This window comes from Lepidochelys olivacea (assembly GCF_965140295.1).
Source record: "Lepidochelys olivacea isolate rLepOli2 genome assembly, chromosome: 24".
In the NCBI taxonomy this organism is placed as follows: domain Eukaryota; kingdom Metazoa; phylum Chordata; order Testudines; family Cheloniidae; genus Lepidochelys; species Lepidochelys olivacea.
Window position 1 is genome coordinate 15348921 of NC_140434.1, and position 15156 is coordinate 15364076.

The 15156-nt window shown below is 60.4% G+C and overlaps 2 protein-coding genes across 2 annotated transcripts; one reads left to right on the forward strand and one right to left on the reverse strand.

The window, feature by feature from the left end:
• Nucleotides 1–1806: 1806 nt before the first annotated feature.
• Nucleotides 1807–6949, reverse strand: LOC311512127 (uncharacterized protein C12orf60-like). The gene is made up of 2 exons (XM_084613197.1): nucleotides 6762–6949; nucleotides 1807–2807 (listed from the first exon to the last, which is right to left on the reverse strand). The coding sequence occupies exon 2, from the start codon at nucleotides 2798–2800 to the stop codon at nucleotides 1967–1969; it is 834 nt and encodes a 277-aa protein (XP_084469323.1). The 5' UTR covers nucleotides 2801–2807; nucleotides 6762–6949; the 3' UTR covers nucleotides 1807–1966.
• A 2989-nt stretch (nucleotides 6950–9938) lies between these two features.
• Nucleotides 9939–12527, forward strand: LOC311512284 (single-pass membrane and coiled-coil domain-containing protein 3-like). The gene is made up of 2 exons (XM_084613423.1): nucleotides 9939–10314; nucleotides 11703–12527. Exons 1-2 carry the CDS (start codon nucleotides 9954–9956, stop codon nucleotides 12377–12379), a joined length of 1038 nt encoding a protein of 345 aa, XP_084469549.1. The 5' UTR covers nucleotides 9939–9953; the 3' UTR covers nucleotides 12380–12527.
• Nucleotides 12528–15156: the final 2629 nt, after the last annotated feature.

Consider the following 15156-nt stretch of genomic DNA (forward strand, 5'->3'; position numbering starts at 1 on the left):
ATATTTAAATGATGGCTTCAACCATTTGGCAACGGGGACATTTTGGGTTCAAATGGTGGGTGTTCCATTAAAAATATGTTTCCAAAAACTTAAATAAATGGCGGGAGAGCCAGGATCTTCTTAATCCTTCCCCCCACCGCCGTTGGCCAAACACAAAAATGATGTGGGGGTTGACCCAAGGAGCAGAAGGAGAGCAGGACAGGGTGTGTGGGGAGGGGGCAGCCTGGGAGATTTGGGGAGCGGGACAGGGGCAGCGAGGGAAATTTGGGGAGGGGGGCAGCGCGGGAGATTTGGGGAGTGGGATGTGGGCAGCGCGGGAGATTTGGGGAGGAAATGCTGGCAGAAGTGGGGGCAGAAGGCTGGAGCCCGGAGCGAGGGCAATGGGCACCCGAACCAGGAGCTGCTTGAAACGGATGCCATGTAAACGCCTGGCCTGGGGCTAAAACCACAGAACGGGCCCAGAAGTGCGAGTTGCCAGCGCATGGAGTGCAAGGCAAGGTGGGGGGCTGCGTTGGTGGGGAAGAGCCGTTGTGAGTCAAGCCAAGGGGCGGGAGGGGTCTGTGTAACCCCCATTGGAGGACTCGAGGGGGGCTTGGCCTGTGTTAGGCCCATGCAGTGCTATGGTAATGAGGCAGGGGAGCCAGGAGTCCACCCTGCCCTCTGAGGAGGGAGAGTTGGGTTTGTGCAGAGGTGGGGGGCCAGGACCTGGGACCCGCTCTCCAGCCCCAGGACCCTCCACGTGACACGGGGAGCTGGGGTCTTTGGAGAGCCCATTGCGGGGGTTGGTTCAACGGGGCCGTTGGCAGGTCGTGTTTGTGCTTGGCAGGACGGGGACCAGGGAGGGAGTGTGAACAACGGGACACTTGTTTTGCAGGAGGAGAAGGTTTAGTTGCCTGGCTGACACCAAGCCCCTGATGTCCAGATGTCCGGGCTCCCCGTTTGCACGGGAACCGAGGTGGTTTGGAAAACCTGGGAGAAAACGGGACCTGAAGCTGGGACCAAGGGGTCCTTTTCAACGTAAAAGAAAAGTCAGGTGACAGTTTTCAAACTTTTTTCATTTGTTTAAAAAAAAGGGAAGTTTTAAAAAACCCCAAATCACCAACTTTCAACCCACCCCCCTCCCCTCCAGACTTGTTTTTCTTTCTGTTTTTTTTTGTTTTTTCACTGCCCCTCCCCCCACTAAAAAAAAAAAAAAAAGAGGCGGGAAAAGCAGGAACCGGACCATTTGTGGCTCAGGTTTTTGTTTTCCGGTTAAAACCCAGCAGGTTTCCGTATTTTGAACGTGGCAGGAGAATATTCGCTGCCTTTCTTCCCGATTTCTAACCAAAACCTCGAATGTTTTTGTTTTAGTGGAACCCAAAAATCGTTTTTGAAAATGGCATTTTTGCATTACTCCTGATTTACACCAGGGTGAGTGAGGGGGAATCGGGCCCATTGACTCCAGTGGAGTTACTGCTGACTTAAACTGTGGGGGGAAATGGCATCTTCACACACACTGAGTGACTCTGGATTTACATCACACAAGGGGAATTGGCCCTATTGACCCCCTGGAGTTACTCCAGATTTACACCAGGGTGAGTGAGGTGGAATCAGCCCCATTGAGTCCAAGGGAGTTCTTCCTGCTTTACACCAGAGGGAGGGGGAATCAGCCCCTTGACACTCATGGAGTTACTCCTGATTTACATCAGAGAGGAGACTTGCCCCCCACGAGTCATTCCTGATTTACACCAGGGGCCGGGAGGGGAGTCTGGTTCGAAGGCGGGTGGGCCAGCACGCCAGCCGGGACAAACCACTAAGACTCAGGCCCACGGTTTTGCTCAGGTCCCTTTATTTGCTGTGGTTCCCGGCTGCCAGCCCCACATGCTGGGCTGTGCCGGGCTCGTTAACCAGCGCAGAGCCCAGGGCAGAGCCTGCCGGTGCGTGTGCCATGGTGAGGGGGGCGCTGTCATGGCTTTGCCTGCGCAGGTCAATGGGCGACGCCGGGAGGATTCTGGCCCGGGCCCTCTCCCGGTCCCGGCTGCTGCTCTGCGATCAGGGCCATGTAGACCTCAGCTGCGGCAGCCGCCAACTGGAAAGACTTGCAGGCCGGTGATAGAGCCCGGAGCGCCTCTTCCAGGTGCCCGGCGGCTGCTGCCAGGGCATTCCTAGCCCGGCGCCCTGTGAGGGCGTCAGGCAGGTAGTCGCCCAGGCTCTGCATCACGCCAGTCCCGGAGAAGGGGCCGTTCTTGGGGGGCCCTGCAGCCGTTTCCCCAGCTGGGCCCCCAGGGGCGACACAAGCAGACACAGCCCTGGCGATCTCCTCACTGCTCCGGCGCAGGGCGTCCATCGGCAGGCGCAGCACCGGGGAGGCCTCCGCCTCCCGCAGAGCCGCCTCCAGCCGCTCGGGGAGGCCGGCGTTCCGCAGCAGCACGGCCACCACGGGGCCACCCACACTGCCGAAGATCCCCAGGGTGGCCTGGTGGAAGTCCCGGACGATGGCCCCCTTCTCCTGCAGCGAGGTGTGGGGGGAGGCCATGCGGGCGTACAGGTCCCGGCTGGTGTTCTTCTGCACATGTCTGTCAGTCTGCTCCGCCGTGGCGTGCATCTCCTGCGCTGCCCGCAGCAGGTGCTCCAGGTTCTCCCCCACGTCGACGTCGCCCCCCACCGGTTCCAGGGACACGCTGGTGTCAAGGTGCTGGGTGAGGATGCGGAGCAGCATGCGGGTGGCCGAGATGCATCCTTGCAGGGAGTCGAGCAGCGACTGGCTGGCGCGCACGAGCCTCTCCCTTTCGCTCTCTGTGCCGGAGAACAGGGAGAGCATCGCGGGGCTGGGAAACAAAGCAGAGAACGCCGGTGAGGGGGTGAAAGAGTTTCCAGGATCCCCAGCGCAAGGATAAGGGGATGTGTGATGGAACCGATAGGGAGCCCCTGTGAAATGGAGTAGAAGGAATGCTGTTTCACAACAACCCTGGGATTTGCCTGTAGAACTCACTGCCTCATGATCTCGCTGATGCCAAGAGCCCAGCAAGACCCAGAAAGGGATCTGACATTGATATGGCTAATGAGGAGAGCCAGAATGACATTAGAAAATAAATTTTTTTGTTAAGTTTGATAAGATTGAACAGTCTCATGCTCCAGGGCATGACCCCACCTCTAACGGCTGTCAGGCAGGAACTGTCCCTGCTGTCAGAATCTCTCTAACCTGCTACTGTGGGGTTCTCTGAAGCATCTGGTACCATCACTATCAGAGACAGGACACAGTCAAAGGGCCTCTGGGCTGAGCCAGTCTGGCCAGTCCGACAATCCTAGTTGCGCAAAATAAAATGTCGCCCAACTGCTCTTCCTGATTTCAACGCACTGAAAGTGCCCAGACAAAGCCAGGAAGGCCCAAGACCTCACAAGAAAGCCAGTGGTTTTTGGATCTCCAGCTCAGGCATGTTTTGAGCAAGTTTCAGCACAAGAGAGGAAAGAACAAAGCACCACAAACTTGCCACAGCGAGATGTTTTCCGCCACTCGAAAACGCTGGGGGCCGATTCCCAAAGCACCCAGCAGCGTCATCTTCGCCATGGAAAGAAGGGTCCTGACCTTCAGAGGTATTTCGGCTCCTAACTCCCTTTGGAATCACCAGAAAGGAGGAGCCAAAATCCCTTTAAGCTGACAGCTGCGCAGGCTGAGTTTGGTGATGGGGGGAGCCTCTTGTATCTTTGTTGTGACAGTTCTGTCTTCTGTCCCCAGTGCCTGGAGTCCCAGGGGGATGGGGAACTCCCAGTTACCCCGGCTTGTGGCCCCTGCCCCGGTGTGGAAAACCACAGGGCAGGGCAGCCCCAGGAAGCCCAGACACCAAGAACCACTAGGCCCAGCCCCACCTGGATTCTTTCTTAAAATCTCCTGGTTTTCAGCCTTCTCATGTGTTTTCCTTAACCTCAGGCAGCGAGGGGCTGCCCAGAGCCAGGGAAGGAGCTGGAGCAGGCCCCACTATACCAGGAGTCCAGTGGGTCCGGCACTGGGCTAGGAGTCAGAGCGGCTGGGTTCTCTTGCCAGTTCTAACACATGGACATTGGGGAAACCCCTTCCTTTCTCTGCTGACCTGCCTGGCCTTTGTCTATCTTGTCTGGACTGCGACCCATTCAGAGCAGGGCCAGTCTCTCACTGTGTCTGGGCAGCAGCCGGCAGGAGGGGGCCCTGATCTCAGCTGGGGTAGGGCCGGTCTCTCGCTGTGTGTCTGGGCAGCGCCTGGCACAACAGGGCCCTGATCTCAGCTAGGGCAGGGACGGTCTCTCGCTCTTGACTAAGAATTGGGAATCTCATGGATGGGTCTCTCTGGACTACATTTATTTTTTAAAAAAAACAAAAATCTAAGAGTGCGTTCAATTAAAGAAACCTGGCTGTCCCTCCTTCCCAGGGTGACTGCCCCGCCCGGCAGAGGCCAGCGGTAGTGATGGTGAGGTACAGGGGCACTGCTGGGCTAGAGGGGGGGGTGCAAAGCCTGTCAGTGAGTTACCCACTTTGCGGCTGAGGTGGGCCCCGAGAGAGCGACGCTGCGAACCGGAGGCCACGGGCCATTGGGGTGAAGCCCGGGGAGGGCGTGTGGAAACGACAGGGGAGTCTCTGGTACCTCGATACTGAAATAAAAGCCCCGTGGAACGGCCGGTGTCTGGTCTGACTCAGGCTGGGGGGCTAAAAATTGCTGTGTAGACATCTGGGCCAGGCTGGAGCCGGGGCCCTGGGACCTGTCCGCCTAGGCACAGTCCCCGCACTCGGGCTCCAGTCCAAGCCTGCACGTCTACAGGGCGAGTTTGCAGCCCGGCAGGCCAGCCGCGGGTGTTTAATTGCAGTGCAGACATACCTGCAAGGGCCTCCACTGCACCCAGGGGGAGGGGGCGGAGGGGGGGGCGCCGGCCCTCCGCAGCCGGCTCCCAGCCTGGGGGAGGGGGCGCCGGCCCTCCGCAGCCGGCTCCCAGCCTGGGGGAGGGGGCGCCGGCCCTCCGCAGCCGGCTCCCAGCCTGGGGGAGGGGGCGCCGGCCCTCCGCAGCCGGCTCCCAGCCTGGGGGAGGGGGCGCCGGCCCTCCGCAGCCGGCTCCCAGCCTGGGGGAGGGGGCGCCGGCCCTCCGCAGCCGGCTCCCAGCCTGGGGGAGGGGGCGCCGGCCCTCCGCAGCCGGCTCCCAGCCTGGGGGAGGGGGCGCCGGCCCCCCGCAGCCGGCTCCCAGCCTGGGGGAGGGGGCGCCGGCCCCCCGCAGCCGGCTCCCAGCCTGGGGGAGGGGGCGCCGGCCCCCCGCAGCCGGCTCCCAGCCTGGGGGAGGGGGCGCCGGCCCCCCGCAGCCGGCTCCCAGCCTGGGGGAGGGGGCGCCGGCCCCCCGCAGCCGGCTCCCAGCCTGGGGGAGGGGGCGCCGGCCCCCCGCAGCCGGCTCCCAGCCTGGGGGAGGGGGCGCCGGCCCCCCGCAGCCGGCTCCCAGCCTGGGGGAGGGGGCGCCGGCCCCCCGCAGCCGGCTCCCAGCCTGGGGGAGGGGGCGCCGGCCCCCCGCAGCCGGCTCCCAGCCTGGGGGAGGGGGCGCCGGCCCCCCGCAGCCGGCTCCCAGCCTGGGGGAGGGGGCGCCGGCCCCCCGCAGCCGGCTCCCAGCCTGGGGGAGGGGGCGCCGGCCCTCCGCAGCCGGCTCCCAGCCTGGGGGAGGGGGCGCCGGCCCTCCGCAGCCGGCTCCCAGCCTGGGGGAGGGGGCGTTGGGGGGGGGACGTCGGCCCTCCGCAGCCGGCTCCCAGCCTGGGGGAGGGGGCGTTGGGGGGGGGGCGCCGGCCCTCCGCAGCCGGCTCCCAGCCTGGGGGAGGGGGCGTTGGGGGGGGGGCGCCGGCCCTCCGCAGCCGGCTCCCAGCCTGGGGGAGGGGGCGTTGGGGGGGGGGCGCCGGCCCTCCGCAGCCGGCTCCCAGCCTGGGGGAGGGGGCGTTGGGGGGGGGGCGCCGGCCCTCCGCAGCCGGCTCCCAGCCTGGGGGAGGGGGCGTTGGGGGGGGGGCGCCGGCCCTCCGCAGCCGGCTCCCAGCCTGGGGGAGGGGGCGTTGGGGGGGGGGCGCCGGCCCTCCGCAGCCGGCTCCCAGCCTGGGGGAGGGGGCGTTGGGGGGGGGGCGCCGGCCCTCCGCAGCCGGCTCCCAGCCTGGGGGAGGGGGCGTTGGGGGGGGGGCGCCGGCCCTCCGCAGCCGGCTCCCAGCCTGGGGGAGGGGGCGTTGGGGGGGGGGCGCCGGCCCTCCGCAGCCGGCTCCCAGCCTGGGGGAGGGGGCGTTGGGGGGGGGGCGCCGGCCCTCCGCAGCCGGCTCCCAGCCTGGGGGAGGGGGCGTTGGGGGGGGGGCGCCGGCCCTCCGCAGCCGGCTCCCAGCCTGGGGGAGGGGGCGTTGGGGGGGGGGCGCCGGCCCTCCGCAGCCGGCTCCCAGCCTGGGGGAGGGGGCGTTGGGGGGGGGGGCGCCGGCCCTCCGCAGCCGGCTCCCAGCCTGGGGGAGGGGGTGATTGGGGGGGGGGGCGCCGGCCCTCCGCAGCCGGCTCCCAGCCTGGGGGAGGGGGCGTTGGGGGGGGGCGCCGGCCCTCCGCAGCCGGCTCCCAGCCTGGGGGAGGGGGCGTTGGGGGGGGGCGCCGGCCCTCCGCAGCCGGCTCCCAGCCTGGGGGAGGGGGTGATTGGGGGGGGGTGGGCGCCGGCCCCCCGCATCCGGCTCCGAGCCGGGAGAGGGGGTGTGGGGGGGGGCGCCGGCCCTCCGCGTCCGGCTCCGAACTGGGGGACCCCAGAAAGGGGCCGGGGGCTCTCACCTGTAGCGGCGCGGCGCGTCTGCTGGCCCGGCGGGCGGAGGAGTGGACGGCGCCCCGCTCTCCGGCTCTCCTTATAAAGCTCCCGCTCGGCCGGAAAGTGAAAGTTGGCCCAAGCAGCCCGGGCTCGCTGGCTCCAGACCTGATTTATCTCCTGGAGCCCCCCCTACTCCCCCATCCCGTGACTGAGGCGAAACCAGGACTTGGAAACCAGCCAGACGCGGTTTCCTGGAAACCACGTGGGGAACTGGAAGCCAGCAGGCCCCCCCACAACAACCCAGCACCCCCCCAACCCAACACCCCCATCCCGCGATTGGCTGCCTTAGCGGTCCTCAGCCTTTCCATCTTCCAGCAGCCTCCTGCTCGCGGGGAGATCCCGCTCCCGCCCCTACCCGCCCCCCCCCAGAGCAGGAGGCAGCTGGAGTGGGGGTCCCCGGGGTCAGTGCCCCCCCCCAGCAGTCAGGAACCTGGGTTTCTGCAGTGAGGAGTTAGGTGCTTATGAACAATCCCATCAGCCCCACCCCCCGCCCCTGAATCCCTTCAGAAAGCCGGCCCTTGTCTCCACCTTGTGCTCCCCCCGGTTTGGCCAATGTGCTTTGCAGTGGCTGGCGGTTGCACTCCTGGGGCTACCCTCGGGGCGTCTTCAGCGGCAGAGGGGGAAGGTCAGGGCGAGGAGGGTTGTCCCCAGCCCATTGTTCCCAGCAAAGGCCGGCCTGCAGGGCAGGAGAGGAGGGTGAGGGGCCTTTATTGCCACCCTGGTTATTCTGGACAGTGGCCAACACCCCTGGTTGGAGAATTAGCATCTTCCTTACCTTGGGATATGCCTATTCCTCACATCCCCCTGCTCCAGGCAAGTGCCACCCCGAGAAAGGGAGATCGGGGGAGGGGGGGCAAATGGCAAACAGGACATCAGGAAACTGGGAGGGCTCAGAGAAGAGCGATGGGGGCTGGAAAACCTTCCTGAGAGCCAGAGACTGAAGGAGCCCGATCTACTGAGTTTCTCCCAGAGAAGGTGCAGACGGGACGAGATTCCTGACGATCAATATGTCTGTGGGGAGGAGGTTTTGGGGAGCGAGCAGAGGCTGTTTAACCTAGCAGACAAGGGCAGAGCCCGAGCCCACGGCTGCGGGATGAAGTCAGACAAATTCAGACGGGAAATAAGGGGCAGATTTTCTCCCAAGAGGGGAATTAACCCTGGGAATGAGTACCCCAGCAATGGGGCAGAGTCTCCATCCCTCTGAGTCTTTCCATTGAGATTGGGCATCTCTCAAAAACTCTCCTCTAGCTTCAACCCTCAGATATGGGCTTTATGACACTCTGTACCTCAAAGTAGCACCGTGGAACCCCCATATTCACCACTGTCATATAATTTTGATATTGTAGTGGTTCCTCACTCTTGTGTGGGGAGGGAGGCTGCTCCGCCTCACTACAGGCAGACAGTAATCAGTAGTCTATGGGGAAACTCTGGCACTCGGGGCAGGACACAGCCACAAACAGTCTTTAGCCCACAGCCTTCTGGCTGGTGTAAGCCAACAACACAGCACGGGCCTTTGGGCCAAAAGGTGGGGGTTCAGCCATCACCCCAGGGGTGAGGTCAGTGGCAGAGGGGTAGAGGAACCCAGGCCCACCCTACTCTACCAGGTCCCAGCCCAAAACCCTCGTAGCTTCAGCACCAAGCTCCCCGGTTCTCCTTTAATATTTCCCGTCCCGCCCCGGGACTGAGGAAGGTGGGGCACATTTAGCTCCACCCACCAGGGGGAATGTAGTTGTCCCTCACGCTCCAGTTTGGAGGGAGGCCACGCTGCCTCACTCCAGGTATGTTGAGTACAAAGTCTGCCTTGTGAGGTATCATTGTAAAAGCCTTGATCTGTTGAACATTAATATCCTTTTGGGTTGTATGTGCTAGCCTTGTATGGGGAGCTATGAAGTATTGCTATGTGTGTGTTACTGACATACATTGTGAGGTTGGGAACACCCACAACTAGCCTTTTAGTGGCAAGAGAAGGAGTAGCCGTCAATAGGTAGATGGTCATTAAGGGCTCATCAACACCCAACCCACTATCCAAGAGACTCCTTGAAAGAGACACGTAGGCAATGGAAACTGATTGACCAATGGGGATTCCCTGACCTCCATATCACAGCAAGGCTCTTTCTAGCATCTTGGAGAAGGTATAAAAGAGGGAGAGTGACATCATCACTTGCCCCCCACCCCCCAATCTCAACACAGGGAAGATTGTCTGGGTCAGACAAAGACTTGGAACTAGGGAGATTGGTTCCAGGCTGGAAGTGAGTCCCAGTCTGTGTACTGAGGAACTGTCACCTGCTTGGACCATCTGCAAGGGTGAGACAGTCCTTGATTTAACTCTTACTTAGATTAAAAGTTTAGGATTTCGAATGAGTGTTTACCTTTTATTTTCTTAAGGTAACACCCTCTGACCTTTTACCTACCACTTCTCATCATTTAAAATCGATCTTTCTGTAGTTAATAAATCCATTTTGTATTTTACCTAAATCAGTGCGTTTTGATTTAAGTGCTTGGGAAATCTCAGCTCAATTTACAAAGGTTGGTATGTGCCCAGTCCACCCTGAGGTAGTGGTGAACTACTTAAGGAGCCGGCATTACCCAAGGGGGCCTTGAGCAGTGTAAGATGGTACAGTTCTGGGGTGTAGGGCTGGAGCTGGGGGCAATTGGCTGGAGCCTCCCTGTTGTTGGTTCACGAGTGGCTGGGAGACCATTCATGGAACCCAGCTGGGTGTGTCCCCGGGGCCTGTGGATGCTCTGCAACTGCAGTCCCTGTCAGGGGGTTGTAGTTTGACATCAGCATCCCAGGGTGAGAGGCAGCCCAGGCTGGTGACTTTGAAGGGCTCGGTGGCCCCATAGCGCAGTTTGCACCCCCAGGAACCTGTCACAGGCCTGAAATCTACAAAGGGGTGGAGTTAAGGGAGCTCTAGCTCCGCTCCCAAATCAGGGCTGCAGGGAGTCAGAGAGAGGTGAAGGTGACTTCCCTACAGTCATGCCGTAACCTGAGAAGTCCTGACTCCCAGCCTCCCTGCTCTAAGCACTTGACCCCACTCCCCTTCCCGAGCGGATGATGGAACCCAGGAGTCCTGACTCTGAGTCTGCCCCCTTTCACCTCTCTCCCTGCACTGTCCAGTTCTGCGATGGGAGAAGCCTGGGGCCTCCCTCCAGGGAGGATGGATGGACTCCGAGTTGCGCTGGTGGAAGCAATTCCCCCGGCCAAGGCCGGCTGCAGGCGCTTGCAGCCAGGAACTGCCTGGGGCTCGCTGGCTCATGGATTGATTAAATCCTGGATCTTTCCGCCCCTGGTGACTGAGAAGAAAACCGGGACTTGGAAACCAGCCAGACTCGGTTTCCTGGAAACCACATGGGGAACTGGAAATCAGAAGGCACTAAGCAACCAGCTGAGCCCCAGTAGCAGCCCTTTTAAGGACAATGTGACGTCTGCTAGCAGCATGCTCCTGACCATAGCTGGGCTCCAGGAATGTGGGGAGGCTGACTGGGAAAGTGAAAGCAAGGATCCGCTCTCCTATAAAGGTGAGAGTCCCTGCTCCGCTGTGCACAGAGCAGCCGGGGAGCTGCAGCATCACAGCGAAGGGATCCTCTCTGGAGAGCCCAGGCTGCAGCCCGCGGAGCTGAGTTGATCTGCCCAGGCAAACGGCTCGTCAACTTCCCAGGCGCCCAGCGGGCAGGTAACTCGCCCCACCGGACAGGGCAGAGGAGACACGCATGGGAGCAGGGGTAGTGCCCTGAGAGCCCCCCGGATCGCTAGGTGAACTGAGCCCCTTCTAACAATGGGGGTTTCATGCAGCCCCTGGCAAGGTGCCACGTCTAGGGATAAAGAATATCAGTCCCCCACAGGCTGTTGGGGGGGGGGTGTCCCGACTGTAACCGATGGGGCGGGGAGTTGTGCTTTCCAAGGGGGGACCCTGGTGAGCTGCAACTCTAGGAAGGACCCAGGTGTCCTGGTGGTTCCAGCCTCCTGTGAGCCCCCTAGAGGATGCTGTGGCTAGGCAGGCAACAGCCACCCTGGGCTGGGGAAACTGGTGAATAGCGAGTAGGAGCCGGGAGGTGGGATCCCCTCCAGATAGCCGAGAGACCCTGACTGGAGACTGCACCCAGCTCTGGGGAGGAGGTGAAAAATGAAACTATTCCCAGGTGCCCCTTGAAGCTGCCCAGCTGCGCACAGCTCCAGCCCTGGCATTTTGTGCAAATTACTTCATGGGCTAATTTGCAGACAGCCAGAAACTGCAGCTTCTGACCCACGGCCGGGTACCCCGGGCAGCAGAGGGGAGGGAGCAAGTCATGCAACTGCCAAGAACTGGGAAACTCCATGGCTGGGGCAGGGGGTGGCCGGGTAGATGGGGCATGCTGCCGCGCTTCTGGGGTGGATGGACTCGGGGTGCTGGGAGGTGTTGGGGGTGGCGGGGGGCTGGGACAGAGGTCTGGGGAATGTGGGGAGGTAACGTGCGGAAGGAGAATTGAGGGTGTCTGGGGCAGTAGCTGGGACACTGCTGAGGTGAGGGGGATCTCTGGCAATTTAGGCTCTGTTGGGGAGTGGGGCTGAGAGTCCCGAACTTACTTGGGCAGATTCTCCCTCTCGCAGCCGAGGCTCTGGCTGGCTCCTCGCTGCACTTTCCTCCTAAGGCCACGTGGTTTGGTAAGGTGGGGAGCTTTTTGGGGCGGGGGCCCACTGGCCAAGTCCTTCTGCCCTAGAACCTCCAAGGTGTTTAGGCGCAGAACTCCCACGGGTTGACGGGGAATTAGGCACCTAAAGACCTTTGGGGATCGGAGCCCTGGAGACTTTTTCGTTGTAATGGCAGCTGAGTCTCTGCACTAGTTAAGTCTGTGATTGGGGGGAACGGGGGGACGGGGCGCAGTGGGGAGCGCTGGCTAACGCCTCCGTCTTCTTCCTGTCCTGGCAGCTCTCTCAAGAATGTCCTGGAGCGATATCCTGTACCCTGGCAACCCAGAGCGGCGGGAGACGGTGGTGCGGTTACACCAGGAGCTGATCAACTGCATAGAGCTCAATTTTGATTCCACCAACGAGCTGATTGGAGCCTTAAACGAACACTGTCATTGCAAGTTGCACCCCATTAAGATGAACATGAAAGGCACCATCCGGGACAACTGCAACTTGCTCCTCTCAGCCATCAAGTCCATCCAAGACATTCTGCAGGTCATCGATGCAAGGTTGAAGAGCAACCTGGAGCCAGATCTCTACCGAAAGCTTCACGATTTCCAGGAGACAGATGCCAAAAAGATGCAGATTCTGCGCTCTGTGGCCACGGTGGTGAGCGGGCTCACTGGGACAGTGGCCATGGGGATCTTCATCAAGCTGGCGTTATCGCAGGTGGTGAGCAGAGTCCTGAGTCAAACGACCATGATCTTGGCCAAGGTTGGTGCCTCCGTGATCGGCGCCGTGGCTGGCATGTTACTGGGCGTGGGTGTCGACGTGATTCTCAGCGCGATCCTGGGTGCCATAGAGAGAGACCAACTGGAAGAGAAGATTCAGGAGCTCAAGGCTCTGGTGAGCGAGTTCAAGCCAGCCTCCAAGGAGTATAACAAAACCATCCTGAAGACCATCTGCATGCTGTCATAGCCGGAGGAGAATCAGCTGCTCAGATGACTCCAGACCAAGCTGCAAGTTACCATTTCTTGTAAAAATAAGGCTGTGGGGATCAGATCCCATCTAGCTTGACATAGCCCAGCACCATTAAAGCAGGAACAATAAATGATTCTAGCTCTTACGCAGTGCTTTTCATTAGTAGAGCTTAAAGCGCGTCAGGCTTCATTAATGTCTTTATTGTCCCACCACGTCTGCGCATAGGACAGGGCTATTACCCCCATTCTACAGATGGAGAAACTGAAGCCCAGAAATTCAAAGCACTTAACTTCCATTGATTTCAGAGCAATTGGCTCAGGCTCTCTGCAGACTCAGGCAACGTCACTGATTTCAAGGGAAGCTAGGTGCCTAAAGTGACTTGCCCCAACCCATACAAAAAATCTGTAGTGTGGTAGAGAATTGCCTGAGTTTCCCAAGTCACAGACAAGTGCCCAACAACCACTGGGCCATCCTTCCCCTCTAGCTGGTGTTTTTCATCTGTAGATCTCCAAGCGCCTCAGTATCAATACCCCGATTGTACATGAGGGAAACTGGGTCACAGACAGGGACTCAGCCAGCAGGCCAGGAATAGCCCCTGGAATAAGATCAAAATAATCCATTTAGACTTTACCCTGTCGAAACTGACATGTCCCCACCAAACATTTTGATTTTGACTAAACAGCCTTTTCCAACAGAAAACTTTTCTATCAAAAGCTTTATGGCTAGCTCTGTGCCCAGCCCAGGCTGGAGAACCTACCTCAGGGTTTTCTGCTCCAGCCCAGATCTGGGAGTTGAGCTAGAGCGGAGCTCAAAGGTACAATAACTTCCCCAACATTTGCTAGGGTCTGTCAGGTGTTTAAATTCTTCTCTGAATCCGAGACTAGATAGGAGGGCGGATTCCGGGACCATAGTGAGCTGAGACACTCCGGCCTAGGGAACCAGATGGAAAATGTTACGGTCCTAAAGGGCAGTAAACCCATTCTAGAGCAGGGGGGTTCTCCAACTCTTTTTGGGTGGGCCCACTTTGAAAATATTTCAGTTGTGACAACCCCACTCCACCCCCACAAAGTGACAGCAAATCACTGGACATACTCAGAGGCAGGGCCATCCTTCGGCACACACAGCATATGCACTGCATAGGGCACCCCAAAATTTGGGGCACCACCCTCGCTGGCTGCTGCGCGGGCTCCTCTCTGGCCACCCTCCAACATTGGGGCCAGTGGGTTTCTCCCCTCCCCTCCACCCACTCACTCCTCAGCCAGCCTGAGGGCTGGGGTTGGGACAGGGCATCACGGGGCCAGGAGCAAAATTTGCATGTGAGTGAGCAGGGGGAGCCAGGCAAGGCTGGGAGCAGAACCGGGGGGATACCTGAAGGCTGGGAAGAGAGTGGGGGGAGCTGAGCTGCGGGGGTAGAGCTGGGAACGGGACTTCAAGGAGTGGGGGGAGGCAGAGGTGGAACTGAGCTGGGGATGACTGGGGGGAGCTGGGCCAGGGGCAGGGGAAGGGAGAAGGGGGCAGGCAAGGCTGGGAACAGAGTGGGGGGACACCTGGAGGCTGGGCAGAGTAGGGGGTGAGCCGAGCTTGGGGGCGGGGGGTAGAGCTGGGCACGGGACTTTGGGGAGTGGCAAGCGGAGGAGGAACCGGGCTGGGGGGAACTGGGCTGGGAAGGGAAAAGAGTGAGGCCGGGCGGGGTGGGGGGGGATTCTTTGTCTGGCTCAGTGAGCAAGCAGTGAATGCACTTGGGCCTTCTGGGGAGCAGGGTGGTGGCCCTGGGGGAGCAGCTGTTCCGAGCAGCCCCCCACTGTACCTGCCCCTCTTCTGCCCACGTGCCCTGCCCCACCGGCAACTCCCTGCAATCTCTCTGCTAGTCTCCTTTCCACTCCACCTCCCTCTGCTCTGAAGTTTAAGCCCAGACGCTGAGGATCCCCTTTGGACCCTTTCCTCTCCCTTCCCCAGCAGGGATCAACAGCAGACAAGGGCTGGGAGGAGGGAGCGGGACACACACCACCAGGCTGGGTGGGAGGGAAAGTTAAGGGTGGCGTTTGCTTTTCCTGCCCCATCACAATAGTCCAGGGCCAACAGGAGGAAACTGACTCTCAGACAATGGGAGGAAGGGGACGTATCTGGAGCAGAAAAGCAGCAATCGAGACCTTTTGCATGAAGCATATTCCAGTTACATTATATTCACACTCATTTCATAAAATCATCAAGATTTGCAACGTCACGGGGCTGCTGGGCATAAGGGGGTGGGGGTACTGGGCAGGGGGGCGCTGAGCGGGGCAGGCTGGCAGCGCAGAGCTGGGTTGGGGGCACAGGTGAGAGGGAAGAGCAGGGTTGGGGTGAAGGCAGCACAGTGTTTAATAAAGTGCTCGTGGCAAGTTTCCAACACTGAGCGTTATGTTTGTGTTGCTAAGAGCAAGTCGGGCACAGGGGCAGCAGTTTACTAATCTTGCGTCGGGCCCCATAAATCCTAAGGACGGCCCTGGGTACAAGAACACATCAGCCCCTCGTAAGATAAGGACTGGATGACAGGACAGTGGGTGAGGAGGTTTTGTTTGAACTAGCTGGTACCAGGAGAAGGGTGGTAATTAACAACATCTGGAGTGTGATACGTAACTCGATTGTATCAATATAGAAAAGGAGAAGTCCTGGAGGGGCATCTTTGAACTGGCTGAGGGGACAGTGTCCTGGTGCCCTGTCTGAGCCTTTACCTTGTGATGGGCACACATGTGTTCGTGTCCCTGTGACCCACTGGACAGGGCACTAGTCTGTGC

Bases quoted from the DNA above. Each gene is read 5' to 3' on its own strand.
- LOC311512127 (XM_084613197.1), bottom strand. From the start codon at position 2,800: ATGCTCTCCCTGTTCTCCGGCACAGAGAGCGAAAGGGAGAGGCTCGTG.
- LOC311512284 (XM_084613423.1), top strand. From the start codon at position 9,954: ATGGATGGACTCCGAGTTGCGCTGGTGGAAGCAATTCCCCCGGCCAAG. The intron at 10,315-11,702 runs GTGAGAGTCCCT...CTGTCCTGGCAG, and splicing joins GGATCCGCTCTCCTATAAAG to CTCTCTCAAGAATGTCCTGG.